Source organism: Berghia stephanieae, chromosome 15 (genome assembly GCF_034508935.2).
Source record: "Berghia stephanieae isolate SIO BIC M18660-M18661 chromosome 15, UCSD_Bste_1.3, whole genome shotgun sequence".
NCBI classification, from domain to species: Eukaryota; Metazoa; Mollusca; class Gastropoda; order Nudibranchia; family Aeolidiidae; genus Berghia; species Berghia stephanieae.
In genome coordinates, this window is record NC_088374.1 from 12170955 (window position 1) to 12188984 (window position 18030).

Consider the following 18030-nt stretch of genomic DNA (forward strand, 5'->3'; position numbering starts at 1 on the left):
GTAAATGATTACGAAGTTCAAGATACAAAGCACGGGATTTTTCATACCATGAAAACGCTAAAAACAGGTCCTCTGCAGAGATACATCTCATACGTCACCCTGGGATTTTTAGTTCCAGTGTTGTATTTAAAATATACTGCAAACTTGTGAATTTGACCTTTCCTCTCACTACTCAATAAAATATATGAATCATGTGATCCTGACGGAAGAGTGAAAATGGCACCACAATTTCCAACTTCACAACAAAATTTGTCATGAAAAGAATCATATTGAAATAAATCAGACTCCATGAAATCTGACATCTCATCCAAATCAACAGCTCGAGAGGCAGCAGTGGCTTTTGTAGTAATCCGATGTTGAGTTTGTGACGAGCTTGGTACACATGATTGGGGTACATTATGAAAAACAGAAGGTGGGTCAACTGGAACAAAATATCGTCCTACACGAACCATTTTTGGATTATCAGGCCAATGTAGAGCACAAACTCCCATATGTTCCGTAACATCTTCAAAGTTAAGCTTATTTGGTAAGCATGAAATCCACTGTTTACGTTTCTGAATTTCCTTCGGAAATTTGTACACAGTTATTTTCAGATCAGCAGGTTGATCTCTGTAGCCAGTTCTACAATTGAAGACAGAGCACTTTCTACCCATTTTACAAAACAATTACTGTATGGAACAATATGGATAAAGAATTTAAAACTCCAACAACACAGTTTAAATGTATAAACATTTGAAAAGGAATTAAAAGTTAGAGCTTCAGTTAATCTGACTGAAATGTGAAATAGGGCTAATCACAGATTCAAAGCCGGTACCAAACCGGTATATAGTCAGAGAGGAGATGTTTTATTAGCAAAAAATATTTGCCAATTAAGAATCAAGTCTTTGTGTGTGATTTGCTGGGTTTGTTGAATATAAATTATTGTTTAAAATATCTTTTAATTTTTAGACACTAAATATTAAAAGACGTGTCTCTTAAACTGAATTTCAACCAAGAAACATATTTTGACAAAGAATCAGTAACCAAACTTAATTCGCTTTGTCTAATAAAAACCAATATGGCAACTTTGTTGGAATTTCGGTTACACACTCCACAAGTGTGAACACACTATACGTTGAGCCCTAAACACACCTTGCGGTTTTTCTCTTCGGCTGGCCTGTCTCAGCCCGCCTAGGTGTCTACTCATATTGTTTTTCTACCACGAGGTATCTTCAAAATTTCAATTGATGCGAGTCTAACGAGCATCAATTTACTTCAATTCAAACATTGTAAAACTCCGCTTTGTTTTGAAAAATAGACACTGATACTGGCAGTAAACTGAAAACATGGCTCTCAGAGTTTGGATTCATAATTCTTCATCTTTCACTTTTCTGACAGCTAGTATAGAACGGGTCGAATACATGCTGAGTTCCTTGGGTGGAATACATCAACTTTCCTGACATTCATGGGCCAAAATTTGTCGGATGTGTTTTTATCTTGTTGTTCTTGCTCAAAATCAAATTCAAGGATATGTATGAGCAATTAGAAAGTAAAGAAGGCAAGAAAAATATTCTCAGAATATCGAAACAGAGGGACAAGAATAGGAGAGATACACAACATATTAAGATGATCAAAGACGAGAATAGAGAGAATATGGGGCAAAGATGAAGAGATTCAAACAAGATGGAAAACATACTACGAACACCTCATGTCTGAAGGGAATGACAGGGAGAGGAGAAGTGCAGTTATACAACCTGAAGAGAATATAGTAGATGAGTTAAGCAAGAACGAAGTGTGGGATGCAGTGCGCAGGATGAAAAGGGGGAAAGAAATTGGACCGGACGAGATACCAACAGAACTCTGGAAGTCACTTGGAGAGGAAGTGTTAAATTTCCTGATATGGTTATTCAATGACATCTTACAGAAAGAGAAAATACCAGAAGAATGGATTAAAATTACGTTGATTCCCATATACAAAAATAAAGGAGATATTCGAGAACGTGGCAACTATTATAGGGGCATCAAGTTAATGAGCCATACAATGAAGATATGGAAAAGAGTAATCGAAAAGAGAATTAGAAAAGATGTAGACATAAGTAAAGAACAGTTTGGATTTGTCGCTGGTAAATGTACAAGGGATGCCATATTTGCTCTAAAAGTGAGCACAGAGAAGTATACAGAAAAGCAAAGAGAATTACATTGTGTGTTCATTGTCATGGAGAAAGCATATGATAGGGTACCAAGTGAAGAAATGTGGTTTGTCTAAGAGCAAAGGGGGTAACCGAGAAATATATCGAAGTTATCCAAGATATGTACAAAGGAAACAAAACAGTGTTAAGGACAGCTGTTGGCTCAACTGATCCATTTAATGTAAGAGTTGGATTACACCTGGGATCTGTTCTCAGCCAACTGCTGTTTGTAATAGAAATGGATGTCCTAACAGAACCCATTCGGCAAGAGGCACCATGGAATGTATGCGGATGATGTAGTACTTTTTAATGATATGAAAGCTGATTCGGAAAAGGAAATGGAGTGTTGAAGACGGGTGTTGGAAATAAGGGGATTAAGATTAAGCAGATCCACAATGTTATATGGACGAGAGACAGTAGCTACAACAAAAAAACAAGATAAATAAGTATAAGTGGCAAAAATGAGGATGTTGAGATGGTCACGAATCCAAAGGTTGAATGAAGTGAAGAATGTATTAATAAAGATGAAAGAAGATTGAAATGGTTCAGACATGCAAAGAGACGAGAGAGGGAGTACGTGGGAAGGAACGTATTGGACTTACAACTAGTGGGAAAGAGGAGCAAGGGACTCCCAAAGACTAGATGGTGGGATAAGGTAAAGGATGATATGAAAGAACTGGGCCTGGAGGAAGATAATGCTCTAAATCGAGATGCATGGAGATGTGGTATTCATTATGGCAACCCTGCAAATTGCTGGATTAGCTGAAAGAAGAACTTCTTGCTCAAAATCGCTTACTGCATTGTTGTCAAATAATAAAAATCTATTATAATTAGGAATAGTTAATTGTATTATAATTATAAGTGCGCCTGTCAAAGAGATTGGATTCTTCTGGTTTTGTCCTAGCAGTGGAAATATAGGTATCCACAAGATAGGCAGTAAATGTAGAATACAATATAATTTCCCTGATGCCTTTTCAACCAAGAAGAAGAAGAAGGAGAAGAAGAAGGAGGAGGAGAAGGAGAAGGAGAAGGAGAAGGAGAAGGAGAAGGAGAAGGAGAAGGAGAAGGAGAAGGAGAAGGAGAAGGAGAAGGAGAAGAAGAAGAAGAAGAAGAAGAAGAAGAAGAAGAAGAAGAAGAAGAAGAAGAAGAAGAAGAAGAAGAAGAAGAAGAAGAAGAAGAAGAAGAAGAAGAAGAAGAAGAGAGAAGAAGAAGAAGAAGAAGAAGAAGAAGAAGAAGAAGAAGAAGAAGAAGAAGAAGAAGAGAAGAAGAAGAAGAAGAAGAAGAAGAAGAGAAGAAGAAGAAGAAAGAAGAAGAAGAAGAAGAAGAAGAAGAAGAAGAGAAGAAAGAAGAAGAAGAAGAAGAAGAAGAAAGAAGAAGAAGAAGAAGAAGAAGAAGAAGAAGAAGAAGAAGAAGAAGAAGAAGAAGAAGAAGAGAAGAAGAAGAAGAAAGAAGAAGAAGAAGAAGAAGAAGAAGAAGAAGAAGAAGAAGAAGAAGAAGAAGAAGAAGAAGAAGAAGAAGAAGAAGAAGAAGAAGAAGAAGAAGAAGAAGAAGAAGAAGAAGAAGAAGAAGAAGAAGAAGAAGAAGAAGAAGAAGAAGAAGAAGAAGAAGAAGAAGAAGAAGAAGAAGAAGAAGAAGAAGAAGAAGAAGAAGAAGAAGAAGAAGAAGAAGAAGAAGAAGAGAAGAAGAAGAAGAAGAAGAAGAAGAAGAAGAAGAAGAGAAGAAGAAGAGAGAAGAAGAGAAGAAGAAGAAGAAGAAGAAGAAGAAGAAGAAGAAGAAGAAGAAGAAGAAGAAGAAGAAGAAGAAGGAGAAGAGGAAGAAGAAGAAGAAGAAGAAGAAGAAGAAGGATTATGATGATGATGATGATGATGATGATGATGATGATGATGATGAAGATGTAGTAGAAGGAAAAGATGTATGAGAAGTAGAAGGAGAGGAGGAGGAGAAGTATAGGAAGAAGTAAGTAAGAAACGAAACCAACTTACCGATGCTATCGAACGCATGGGACATCTCATGTCCAATGACAAAACCCAGGTTTGCGAAGTTGTAGTAGCTATGTTTGCAAAAGTAAGAATAACATAACATTATTAGAGCATGTAAAATAAATAAGAACACTCACATTGAATTTTGTCAGGACAATCGTATCTGTGCCGGTCGCACTTTGACGGCTGACGATAAATCCCTAATTTATTCATCGTCAGCCGAAGTGTTCCGACCTTCGACATGACATAATACAATGTGAGTGTCCTTATTGTTATATATATTATTATATATTTATATATATATATATATATATTATATATATATATATATATATATATATTATATATATATATATATATATATGTGACCCTACACCTCGAAGCGGTATTAAGTCGGGATTTGGAAAACGAAGAAAACCGGATTTATAGTGGAAATGGTCAAAATAATCAAATTTCAATTTTTGGTTGTTTCAGAAACTACAATCATTTTTCTACATGAAAACATAATTATTCAACATAGATATTGACGATAAGTTATATAAATTTAAAATTTTAAAATGCAACTATCAGAGAGACATTCAAAACGAGAGTTGACTTTCTCTCAGAGAGCCACCATTTCCAAAACTTAGTAATATTAAGTCTTTTCGTACACCAATACCACAGCAAAGGGCGTGTCTTTATCTATCTCCGGGAAAGCATGACTATTTCCATAATTTCATGGTTCAACCAATAATGAACTTTAAAAACTGTAAACAAGTCTAGGTTAATCCCTGACAACCTTACAAATGAATGATTCTGATTGGTCAAGGATCATCATATGCACCTGTTGGCCATTAAAATGCCCGGGCAATGTGTCATGACGTCAGCATGCGTGTGTTACATATGTATTTAATACACACCGCGTCGTGCTATTACTTCTTTGTCTATCTGCATTGGTTAATGATTGAGATGAGGGTCCTTTGTCTCTCTTTCTTTATTCATGAAATTATAGGACATGCTAAGACTTAAATAGGACAAGAGTTGCGCAATCTTACACTTACAGAGATTGTTGTAGGATAAACATTTAATTTTAAGCACAAAAGCAGAATAGTAAATAGAGCCTTTTACATCACTTCATGTACCCAACCTCCCAAGTGTTGACAGTAGTGGATGGATCAGAGATAGTTCGGGTATCCTAGATATCAAGTGGCACAGTGGTTCTTTCCTGCCAGATGAATTATCAGATATAGTCCCTAGTGATATCAATAATGAAGAAGAAAATGACAGTTTATCTGATGGACAAGGTGATGACAGGGAAGAAGACCGTGATTCGGACAGTGAGGATATCAGTGATTCTGACAGTGCAGAAGATAGTGATTCGGACACAGAGTACACAATCTAAAGGCAATGTTATAGACTGTACCTTATTGAGAAGAAAGAAACTAGTGTTCAAAGACTTAAAGATGCTGATCTTGCAGACCTAATGTCCTTATTTAATCTTTGTGTAAGAATTTTAGCGATTATCTTAAAATCTGTTACCATATTGATACAGTTTCACTTTTAAAATGCACTTTTATCACAAAATGTATGAATCTGATTCTTTTAAACTATTTGCTAAATTAGAACAATGAATTATCTTCTATTTCATGCTAAAATTATGCATTTTTTATAAATGGGATTCACAGAGCAGCCATTTTATTTTTATCAACCTCACCCCTAATTTATCAAAGGGACTTAACCATATATTCTGAAATTGCAATAACTCCCCAATGAGTATGGGTTTTAGCCTCTAATTTTATTTTGGTGTTGTTCACAATACTAAAGTTTTAAAAACTTAAGGCTCATAAAGAGCCCATAATAGATTAAAGGTTTATAGTTGTCGCAAGAGTCTATTATTTAGTCTTCGTTAGATGAGTTTTTATTTCTGAAAGGGTGAAAAATGAACTTTTATGGCAAAATTGTTTTAATCTGATCTTTCTAAATAATGCACCTAGTTTATAGCAATCATTTCCCTTACATTTGATGCAAAAATAATGCATATCACATGAATAGTATTCACACAGCAGTTGTTCAAAGCAACCCTAACCCTATTTTTGCTAAGGGCCGCAACTCTTTGTTTTCAAATCAGCATAACTTCTGAAAGAGTATCAATATTGGGCTATAACTTTTTTTGTCGGTGGTCAAGATACTGCTCTTTCAGAATATATAGGCAGACAAAGTGTACATGTGGGGGGGGGGGGGGGGGGGGGTTCCGGTAGCCCCCGGTCTACTATTTCAACTACAACCACCATCACTACCACATCATTATCACTACTACTACAACCATCACTACCACTACCACATGATCATCCCTACCACCACTTCTAAAACCACCAAATCACCATCCCTACCACCACTACTACAACAACCACCACATCACCGTCCCCACCACTACTGCTACAACCACCACATCACCATCCCTACCACCACTATTACTATTACAACAACTACCACATCACCATCCATACTACAACCACCATTACATCATCATCTCTACCACCACCATCACATCACCATTGCTGCAACTACAATTACAACCACCACAACGCCACCCCTACCACCACCAATACAACTGCAATCAGTGTTGCAATCGCCGTAAAAACCCTTCAAACAAACTTAGCTCAACTCTCTCTCTCTCTCTCTCTCTCTGTCTCTCTCTCTCTCTCTCTCTGTCTCTCTCTCTCTCTCTCTCTCTCTCTCTCTCTCTCTCTCTCTCTCTCTCTCTCTCTCTCTCTCTCTCTCTCACACACACACACACACATACATGCGCTCACTGGATTAATTTTCATGTTCACCTTCCTGTACTTACCAATAATAGCTAATCACAAATACTTTGGCCTCAATCTTTAGCCTCGTTAGCTTTTCAAGTTCGTGTTGCTCTACTTATCACGAGATGAACTTTCAGCACCCTCTCTCTCTCTCTCAAACACACACACACACACATACGCACACACACACACACACACACACACTACAACCACCACAACCACATTTTCATCACGACCACTTCTACTACAACCACCACCACAACCACCACCACATCTTCACTACCACTACTACTACAACCACCACCACATCTTCACTACCACTGCTACTTCAACCACCACCACCACATCATTACCACTACTACTACAACCAACACCACCACATCATCATCACTACGACTACTACTACAACCACCACCACCACATCATCATCACTACCACTACTACTACAAACACCACCACCACATCATCATTACTACTACAACTACTGCCACTACTACAACTAGAACCACCACCACCACCACATCATCATCACTACTACTACTACTACTACTACTACTACTACTACTACTACTACTACTACTACAACTACTACTACTACTACTACTACTACTATTACTACTACTACTACTACTACTAGGGGAGCTGCAAGGTCTGGGCCGGACGTCCCGCTTGCTGAAAGGAAATTGATGTGCATTTCGAACCCAACACCTCTCATTTCCAGGTGCATTGATTTCCGCGTAATCCTGTCTGACAGAGATGATTGCATATGGCCTCTCATGCATTATTGTGTCCATAACAGCACCTTCCCGTGGTGTTCCCCGTTTCTACTGAGTTTGTTATGGGCGCGACCGAGTCCCCGGCGGTATAACGGGCTAGGGAGTAGGTGGGACCCCTTCCTCTTAAGGTGCAAGAGACAGAACCCACCGATGAGTGGTACACGCTCTGCTCCTCACCCACCCACCTCACACTCATTCTGTAGTGTGATGTCCTCTGTATGTCTTTACTTTTCTTAATCTACCCCTATAGCTCATACTTGTTTCCTAGTGCTGTAACTTTAACACTTCTACTTCTATACTCCCTCTTTGGTCGAGCCTGTGGCCCATGTCTTCTGCATGACTATCTGTGATTGATTGTAATCATGTATCCTTCTTAAAAAATTGAGATTTTTAGGGGAAAGGGCTGGTATCCCTTTGTTTAAGGCCCACAGAATCTCTCATCGACACAAATGACCCAGGACGTGACGATCCTCTGTTTATGAAATATGGCCCTTTAAGCAGAAAGAATAACTGAAATTGATAACTGCAAGCCAGGAAACAGTAGGTGGCGGGGAATGGGCGATCGTCAATCATGAAAAAGACTGTGGGAAAGACAAAATGAAGGCTACTTGACTAAACCCTATAAAAAAATTAATTATATGAGGAACATGCATCTGCAGCTCAACTCCTGATGTTATGCAGCTGACAAGGAATACAGGTTAGGGTGGGAAGACAGACCAGAGACTCCCCAGCATGCCATGACAAACTACTACTACTACTACTACTACTACTACTACTGCAGCTACAGCCATAATCACTTCGTCATCATCACTACTACAGCTACCGCTACTGCTACTACTACTACTACTACTACAACCACCAACACCACATCATCCTCACTACCACCATTACTACAATCACTACCATTAGGTTTTGGAGCTTTACTTCATTGGAAATAAGGAAACTTTGGGGTTGTATTCCGTAATATGTTTATATATCATAATATAGTTCTAATCAGTTATCTATACAATATTTTAACACAATACCAAATACCGTCCCAATTCACTTTTTTTGTGCGGAAATTCCTCTTTCGGTATTGAAATCCTCCGAGTGGTGTCTGAAATACCTGTGAGTCAAATTGAAAATTGGCATCTCTGCAAATTTTACTATTCTCGTCAAAGTTTCAATGCCCGTATCTAAGGAGTTATCTTTGTCCATTGATTTGACTGTGCATGAAAACGATGCCTCACTTCAAAGTCGATTTTCTCAGAACTTGGTTTTTACACATTCCCTACTTGAAACGATCATATCTCGGCAATGAATAATCCGAATTCTATCAATTTGATATCAAATTTTAAAGCATAAAATAAGCAATAATTGGGTACCAAAAACCCAAAATTGAAGAATCCGACTTAATACCGTTTCGAGGCGGAGGGTCACATATATAATAAACAAAGTACCCTAATCTGCTTTAAATGCCTTAATGGTTGAGCACCTAGGTATCTTAACGAATTTATAAATGTCTATTTTCCATCTAGAATTCTACGTTCTTCATCTGGCCACACAAGCTTTAAGTAAGCAACAACTCGAGTTATAATTTATTTCATGGTGGGAGACCGTTTTCGTTATATATATAATTCTTTAAATTATCTTATTTCACGATTCATTGTCATCACAGAAAAAAATTTAAAACGAAGCCAATTTAGTACAGGAAAATGGTATTCTTGACTTTTATTCAGAGGAAAAGATAAAGAGTGCAATTTGGAATGTTGTCTAAGTGGAAGGGAATAATTTATTTAAACTCTAACGTCGGAAATAGATTTAAAATCTAATTTTAAGTATTGGCTACATAACGCCATCAGAGGCAGAGGGTCATTTTGATATACATACCCCGGATAATCCTTTCCTAGCATAGGTGGCTGAAACATCCCCAGAGCAATTTCTGTATAAAAATAGGTATAAACATATAGTCTAGTTTTAAAAAATAATATAGACTTCTACATATATATATATTCTAGAAAAACAATTGAGCTCCGGGGCTCCATCGGGTCCTTTAGTAGTAGGCATCCCTGCATCTCAAGAAACGATGGTTTGCGCCCTGTATGACTTTGGTCTTATCAGTCTTGTAGGGAGCCCGATCCTTGCATGGCAGTCTCTACCGCAGTTGCTGCACACGTAATTTGTGTGTTCGGTGTTTGGTTCTACTTCCTCTCTTTCCTCCTTGCTCTTTTCTCCCCAAACTTCTTTTTTCTCCTCTCCTCACCTCTCTTCACTCTCTCCCTCACCGCATGTATGTCCATCCACTGTGGTCGTCAGCAAGCAATTCCCATATGCTTGAGTTGATGCCTGTCAGGTTCATGTCTCGCTTGCAGACATGAGAAGCGCAGAGCTGGACACCCTGTTGGTCGACGTCTAGAAGTCAGTTCACTGTACATGATGTATTTGGGTATGCGCCCATCGTCCATCCTGTGTATGTGACCAAGCCATCGCAACGTCGCTGGCAGAGCATAAGATGAACACTGAGGGAGTTCGCTCTTTTTTTAGCACTGCAGTGTTGAAGAATCTGTTCTGCCATCTGATGCTGAGAATTTGTCGTAGATAATGAATGTGAAAGTTTTCCAGGTTGCTTTCCTGGCAAATTAAGTGTCCAGGATTCACTGTCGTACATTAAGCAATTGAGTACGCACGCCTGGTGGACTTTGAGTTGGTGTTCAAAGTGAGTTGCTTGTTGTCCACACTCTCTTGCTCAACTGTGCCATGACACCGACAGCTTTGGCTATGCGCTTGTCTAATTTTGCATCAAATGAGAGGTTGCTTGTGATGGTTGTGCCCAGGTATGTGAAGTGATCAGTGATTTGTAACTCCTCGTAGTCAATGCCAATTGCTGGTGTAGAGGGGACATCCATGACACATGACATTTGTTTTCTTGATGCTGATCATCAGCCCGAATCTCCTGCATGCGCCCCCTCGTGGATCTTTACCTTGCAGCTGGTGAGGGGGCTTGAGCCACACGGAAGGGCAAAGGTGTAATCCTGGTTGACCGTCACTAGACCATCCCGGGTATCGAGCCAACGAGCCACATGAGCTGCTCGTCCCTGTGTGTGACTAAATTTGATCCAACCCGGTGCCCGATATGATGGTTCCAATACAGTACAGTCAATGGCAAAGCGGTCTGCCGCCTAGCCAAATAACACCCCGTTTGTGTCGCCAGGGTCGTCGGCACGTTCGATTCGCGGCCTGCCGAACAGAAAATGCGATGACGGGGATAGCGACCTGACGCACATAATATCGTCCCTGAACATCGAGAGCCAGAGTATGGCAAAAAATGAGCTTTTGTCAAATCTACTGGCCGACCATAGTGTAGACATCCTCCTGTTACAGGAGACCCACCTTTACTCAGGCGCACAATCTTCCCGATTCCAGATCCCAGGCTATACGGTGGTCCAACGCAAGGACACTTCGAGGCTCAAAGGAGGGGTTAGCGTTTACGCTAAAGAGCCATTGAAGATAAGGGTCATAGAGAGCGTAACGGACAGCAATGGGGTGAACCGAATTTCCATTGAAGTAGGTGGACTGTGTTTGCATAATAACTACAAACCACCTAAAGCGACTTGGACTACACAACCGGTGCCGGTGGTCAGCCATCCTTCCATCTGTCTGAGAGACTTTAATAGCCACCATCACGAATGGGGCTACTGAGACTGCAACGAGGCAGGAAGACAACTCCGCTCATGGATGGACTGTAATGATCTACACCTACTCTTGTCACAGCGGGGGTGACAATACCGAGGGTGCAGTCTCTCCCACTTTGTAGATGGAACTTCAGGAAGGCTGAACTTTGTAGATGGAACTGCAGGAAGGCTGACTGGGAGGAATTCAGTTCCTATATCGAGCAGGTTTGCCCTGCCATTCCTCCCAAGTCCGAGAATATAACCAGATTTAGCAGGCTACTGGTTAAAAGTGCTCAACGTTCTATTCCACGGGGTAATTGGAAATTCTACACCCCTTGCTGGACAGCGGAGTCGGAAGAGCTGTACCGAGAGTACCAGCAGACCCAGTCCCAGGACATAGCCGATAGACTGCTTCAGTCTCTGGCAGAGAGAAGGAAGCAACGGTGGCAGGAGACCGTGGTAAGTCTCGACTTTACACACTCCAGCCGTCACGCTTGGCGTCTGATAAAGAAATTGGACCCAGACCGGAATTACGCGAAGGCTGCACCAGAGTGTGAGGCAGACAAAATTCCCAAGAACATTGAGAACCGTAGCAAATGGGTCCCTAATCAGCGTTTTGAGTGCGGTGTCCGCAAGGTGTACCATACGATTTTGGACTCGTTACCTGCGGAAGAGTCGGACTGGACGGCCCCGTTCAGTCCCCAAGAAGTGGGTGCAGCCATTAGCGATGTAAAGAACAGCAAAGCAGCAGGGATAGATGGTGTATATCACGATATGGTGACGCATCTGGGCCCCAAGGCACGGGCCTGGCTGGCAGAGGTAATGTCCGAAGTCCTTGCAAAAGGAAAGCTTCCACAAGTGTGGAAGCATGCGAAGATAGTTGCCATCCTGAAGCCCGGGAAACCGGAGAAGGAGGCCGACAGTTACAGACCCATATCTCTGCTGAGCTGTCTTTACAAATTGTTGGAGCGTGTTCTATAAAACCGATGGGGGCCGGTCCTAGACGCTGCCCTGCCACCCGAGCAGGCAGGCTTAAGGGAAGGGAGGTGCACCACGGAGCAGGTCATTGCCCTTACAGAGCATATTGAGCATGGGTTCGAGAGAAAACAGCAAACAGGTGCTGTCTTTATAGAGCTATCAGAGGCGTACGATACGGTCTGGTGCGAAGGGTTGATGCTCAAACTAGTAAAAATCATAAGGTGCAGAAAGACCTTGAAGTTGTTCTCTTCGATCTTAGGGGTAAGACAATTCCACGTCGCGCTGGGAGATGCCACGAGCAAAGTAAGAAAACTGAAGAATGGGGTCCCTCAGGGGTCGGTTCTTGCGCCAATGTTGCTTAACGTTTACATTAGCGATATGCCGAACACTTCCTCCTTGAGGCTGGGATATGCGGACGTCTGGGCACTCGTTTCTCAGAGTAAAGTGTGGACCCGTCTCGAGAGCATACTCAGCCAAGACGTCAACAGACTCAAATCCTACTTCGACAAGTGGTACCTGAAGATGAACACTTCAAAAACCTTGACCACTGCATTTCACCTATGCAGTGCTTGGCACACCCAAAAACTGAATGTCCTAGTCGGGAACCAGCCACTCCCATATGAGCTGCATCCAAAATATTTAGGGGTGACGTTGGATCGCAGCCTTACCTATCGGGTGCATCTCGAAGGGGTTGCCCGGAAGATAGAGAAGTGGAACAATCTTCTGAGGAAGCTGGCGGGATCGACTTGGGGCGCTAGCCAAGCACTCATGAGAACATCCGCCTTGGCACTATGCTATTCCACTGCGAAGTATTGCGCTCCAGTGTGGGGTAGAAGCAGAAACGTTGAGAAGGGTGGATGTAAAACTTCGCTAGTCGATGCTCATAGTGTCAGGAATGCTAGCAACAACTCCTAGAGAATGGGGCCCAATGATGGCAGCGATCCAGCCCCCAAATGTCCGGAGAGAGACGATTACGGGAAACTGGCTGAGTAAGATCAAAGAGAGAGGGAATGGGGATACCCCTCTGATGCGCATAATGGACCGTGCCCCCATTTCGAGCCGAAATAAGTCCCGGCCACCCTTGTACGCAAAATCCCTGACTACGTCTAGAGCTGCACATACGAGATGGAAGTCGGTTTGGACGAATTTAATCCCTCGTGGGGGTGGGGACGTAACATCCTCTAAGCTTGGTGAGAAGTTGCCAGGCTTTGATACCAGTAAGAGGAGACACTTGGTGACTGCGAATCGGCTTCGGTCGAGGAGCTGCCTCACGGCCAGTGCGCTTCATCGGTGGGGTCTTACTACCTGTCCAACATGTACTCGCTGTGGGCAAGAACCTGAGACGGCAGAGCATCTAGTCGAACGCGTTGTGTTGTGACGATGCTACCCGGCGGGTTTGCGACGGTGCACGAATGCGGACCAGACTTTGCTGATTGGGTCAATCGTCATAACATAGTAGTGTGAAAACCATAAGAGGCTGCCTGCATGCGTGGGAAAGCCTAGAGCTGCAACATCTGCGAATAGCATTCCCCTTATGAAGACGGTGGAAGGAGGCAATGATGCTGAACGGCTGTGGAGGACAGTCAATCTTCTTTAGCAGCTGGAAAAAGCCCTTCCTGCTAACAAGATGAAAAGCCTTTGTCATTCAATAAATGCAATGTAGAGGGGCATCTGCTGTTCCCTGCATTTTTCCTGGGGCTGACGTACAAAGAAAAGCATGTCCACTCTCGATCTCTCGACCTCTCGGCACGGACGCCACAGTGCGACTCTGGGTAGATATGTTCGACGATGAGTTGCCGTCGAGCGAGTACAATGCGCGCGAAGACTTTACCCCAATGCTCAGTAGAGAGATTCCCCTGTAGTTATTACAGTCACACTTATATAGCCCACATATTGTTTCTAGAATTATTTTGTGGGGAATATATATATATATATATATATATATATATATATATATATATATATATATATATATATATATATATATATATATATATATATATATATATATATATATATATATATTATATATATATATATATATATATATATTATATATAATTATATATAAGTTGATATTTAAAACCTCTTTGTGAGGTAAAAATCATTCCGCAAATTAAAATAATCACTATGATTCAGAAAATGATGTTATTCTAAACCCCGAGTTCTGGGTCTCTGAACAGATAGAGTACAAGAATTACTCAACGCCAGACCAGCGTGTCGTAAAAGGCAAGTAATTGTGTGTGACTCCCATTTTTGAGTCACCTGGTCCTCAAGGTTGGGGGTTGACGAAAGGTTAATACCCCTTCCGTACAACTCAAATTGTTTTAGCTCGGGGACCCAAGAGTTTCTGGATTTATGAAGGACAACAGACAGAAGAAGCTGAGAAACAGAGAAGCAAAAAGACATGGAACGAGAAAAAAAATAGCTCAAGATAGAGAGGGATGGAAACTGTTTGTCTGTGGCCTATACACTGACCAAGGTGAAAAATGCAATGATGATGATGATGATGATGATGATGATGATGATGGTGATGATGATGAAACCAGTTTAAAAATTTATCATGTAAAAGTAATTAAAGCAACAAAAGAATAGTTGCACATATATCTAAGACTATTTTATAATAATAATAACGCTGAAAACTTATATAGCGCTATAACTCTGAGACACCAGACTTTAAGCGCATACATTGCAAATTACTTTGGCTGAAACAAACTCATTCACACACTCAAGCAAACACACACACACACACAACACAAACCAGACAGACCTATCTTGCTTCTCATACCATCTACTAAAGACGAAACAGATATGTTTTAAGCGAGCGTTTAAAAATAGACAAAGATTCTTTTTCACGCATGATCTGTGGTCAGGCATTCCAAACAGAGGGTCCTAAATGAGAAAAGGATCTCATTCCAGCATTTTTCCATATTCGAGGGACAGCTAGTTTGGTGGAATCACTGGCCGACCGTAAAGGGCGGGGTTTTGAATAGCTTTCAATTCGTTCTTAGGAAGGGGCAGTACCTTCAAGACAACGATACACTAAAAGACAAACTTTGATTTTAATCCTTGTCTCAACAGGCAGCCAATGCAGGTCATGAAGCAGAGGTCTGGCAGAATAGCACCTGAGCTTCATGAATACTAGTCTGGCAGCTCTGTTTTGGACAATCTGTAGACGTCTCAGATTATATTGAGAAATGCCAAACAACAGAGAATAACAATAATCCAATTTCGATAGTACGAGGGACACAACCAGGTGTTTGGTCACATCCTCAGATATGAACCGTCTATTGCAAGCAATCTTTTTTAGTTGGAAAAAAGAGAGATCTAACCAAATTATTAACCTGATACTCCATCGACAGTCCAGAGTCTAAGAATGTGCCAACGTTTTTCACTTTGCAAATAATTTGAATGGAGGCATCCCCCAGCTTCAACTCTGTTTCACTTTTCAACTTCCTGTTCCCAACATACAGCACCTCTGTGTTATCATCATCCAGTTTTAATCTGTTCTCATTCGACCAATTCTTAACACTATGGATACAATTCTTACTATCGGCTGATACTTCTTGTAAATTTTTCGGATTGGAAACGCAGTATTGGTGGTAAGACCGAAACTTCTCATGATTTTAGACAGAGGGCCAACGTACAGAACAAAAAGAACAGGTCCAAATACTAAACCCTCATATTATTTTAAAAGTTATGACAGGGAATTGAACCATCGACTCCTAAATGATTAGCGAGTGTGCAGACCATTTAATTTCGTCAAGGGGATCCTTGACAGTTGAACGCAAAATTGTAGGTATTTGTGAAAATTTAAATTCCTTGCACATGTGAAGTTTATCATCTTCACAAATTTTGTGTTTGTTAGAGAGAAGTAAATTTCTTTAGTGGTACAGTGTTTCAATTCAATAACATTTCTTTACGTTTGGTTTGGTCATGTCTCGTTCTACATGTTACGTCTTGCTATTGGTAAGGACTTTTTGTAAAGCGCTTTGAGCACATGTCCAACAGCAACACGTAACATGTAGAACGAGACATGATGCTTGTTTAGGCGTTATTACATTTTCCGACAGGGACAACGATGTTGACGGACAGGTACTCATTTTACACCTGAGTACGTTTAGAGAATGTGAGTAAAGAGCCTTTTCTTAGGACTCAACTATGCGCCGGGTGAGACTCGTACCCAGGACCTTCCGATCCTAAAGCGAGTGTTATCCTACAAGACCACATAGCCGAATGCTATGTGATATTTTATTCCGTTGATTTACACATTGCCAAAGTCACCTAGTGCAGCGACAGAATGTGAGTAAAGAGCCTTTTCCAAGGTCTCAATCAACTAAGTACCACCCAAAGCAGGACTTGAACCCAGGACCTTCCAATCTGAAGGCGAGTGTCATAGCATTAGATCACATAGCCGCCAAAGCAGATAATTAACTTCCTACCTGCTTCATTGAGATCACGTATATAATAGGCAACCGCACCAGTCATCGTGAAACGCCATCTGAATAATAATAATAATAATAATAATAATAATAATAATAATAATAATAATAATAATATATAATAATAATAATAATAATAATAATAATAATAATAATAATAATCTTTATTTTCCAATTAGGCAATTATTGTTAGGTTATAGCTCTTGTAATAGGGAAACAAAGTAATTAAAATAGTAGTAATAATGATGATAATAATACTGATAGTAATGATGATAATAATTTTAAAAAATAAAATAAAAATAAAAAAAACAACAAATAAATTTTTAAAAATAAATAAATAAAATAATAATAATAATAATAATAATAATAATAATAATAATAATAATAATAATAATAATAATAATAATAAAATATAGAAAATAAAAAAGTAGAATATTTAGACAGTCCAATATCCACTAAAGATGCTCAAATCGCTTTACAAGAGATTCATAGACAACAACAAAACAATATATAGGACACGACGTCACGTTTGTTCGTCAATATTGCCATCATTCCGACAGAAACAATGCTGTTTAAGACCTAGTACTCATTTTACACCTGAGTATGGTGACAGAATGTGAGTAAAGAGCCTTTTCCAAGAATTATGCGCCGCTCAAACCCAGGACCTTCCGATCCGAAGGCGAGTGTCAAACGACTAGACGACATAGTCACAAATAGAATAAGCTTGCATGGTAAAGGGTGTTCCGGTAGCTCAATTGATAGTGCACTCACTTCACATGCAAGTGTACCGAGATCAATGGCGTGTGAAGTTAATCTTTTTTCTACGGCCCCCCCCCCCCCCCCCCCCCCCCCCATCCCTTCTCTCACTCTCTCTTTCACACACTTTATCTGTGTGTGTGTGTGAGTGGGTGTGTGTGTGGGTATGTGTGTGTCCACCCAGCAGTGATCTGCTGTACTGTGAGATAGAATAGATAGAGTGTCCTTTTATTTTATTTTTAACTAACCTTTTGAGAACAGTATTATAGTGGTTTGAACTTGGGGCTGGAAAATCAATGTATTGCCTTTATATATATATATATATATATATATATATATATATATATATATATATATAAAATATATATATATATATATATATATATATATATATAATGAATTGTGCTCAACATGTAGCAATGGAGCAAATTATTATTTTAATATTTACCACAATGTTTGAGACAGTCTACATTAATGTTTCAGGCCTAATTAGCC

At 40.2% G+C, this 18030-nt stretch overlaps 1 protein-coding gene across 3 annotated transcripts in view; it reads right to left on the minus strand.

The window, feature by feature from the left end:
• Nucleotides 1–18030, minus strand: part of LOC144960311 (neprilysin-like) — a 115933-nt gene that overhangs the window by 22482 nt on the left and 75421 nt on the right. For all 3 annotated transcript variants that reach the window (XM_078893367.1, XM_078893368.1, XM_078893366.1), the window contains 3 exons: nucleotides 16780–16838; nucleotides 9579–9630; nucleotides 4151–4218 (listed from right to left, as the gene is read on the minus strand). In XM_078893367.1, the coding sequence (XP_078749493.1) occupies nucleotides 4151–4218; nucleotides 9579–9630; nucleotides 16780–16838 (179 nt within the window). The remainder of the gene's footprint in view (nucleotides 1–4150; nucleotides 4219–9578; nucleotides 9631–16779; nucleotides 16839–18030) is intronic.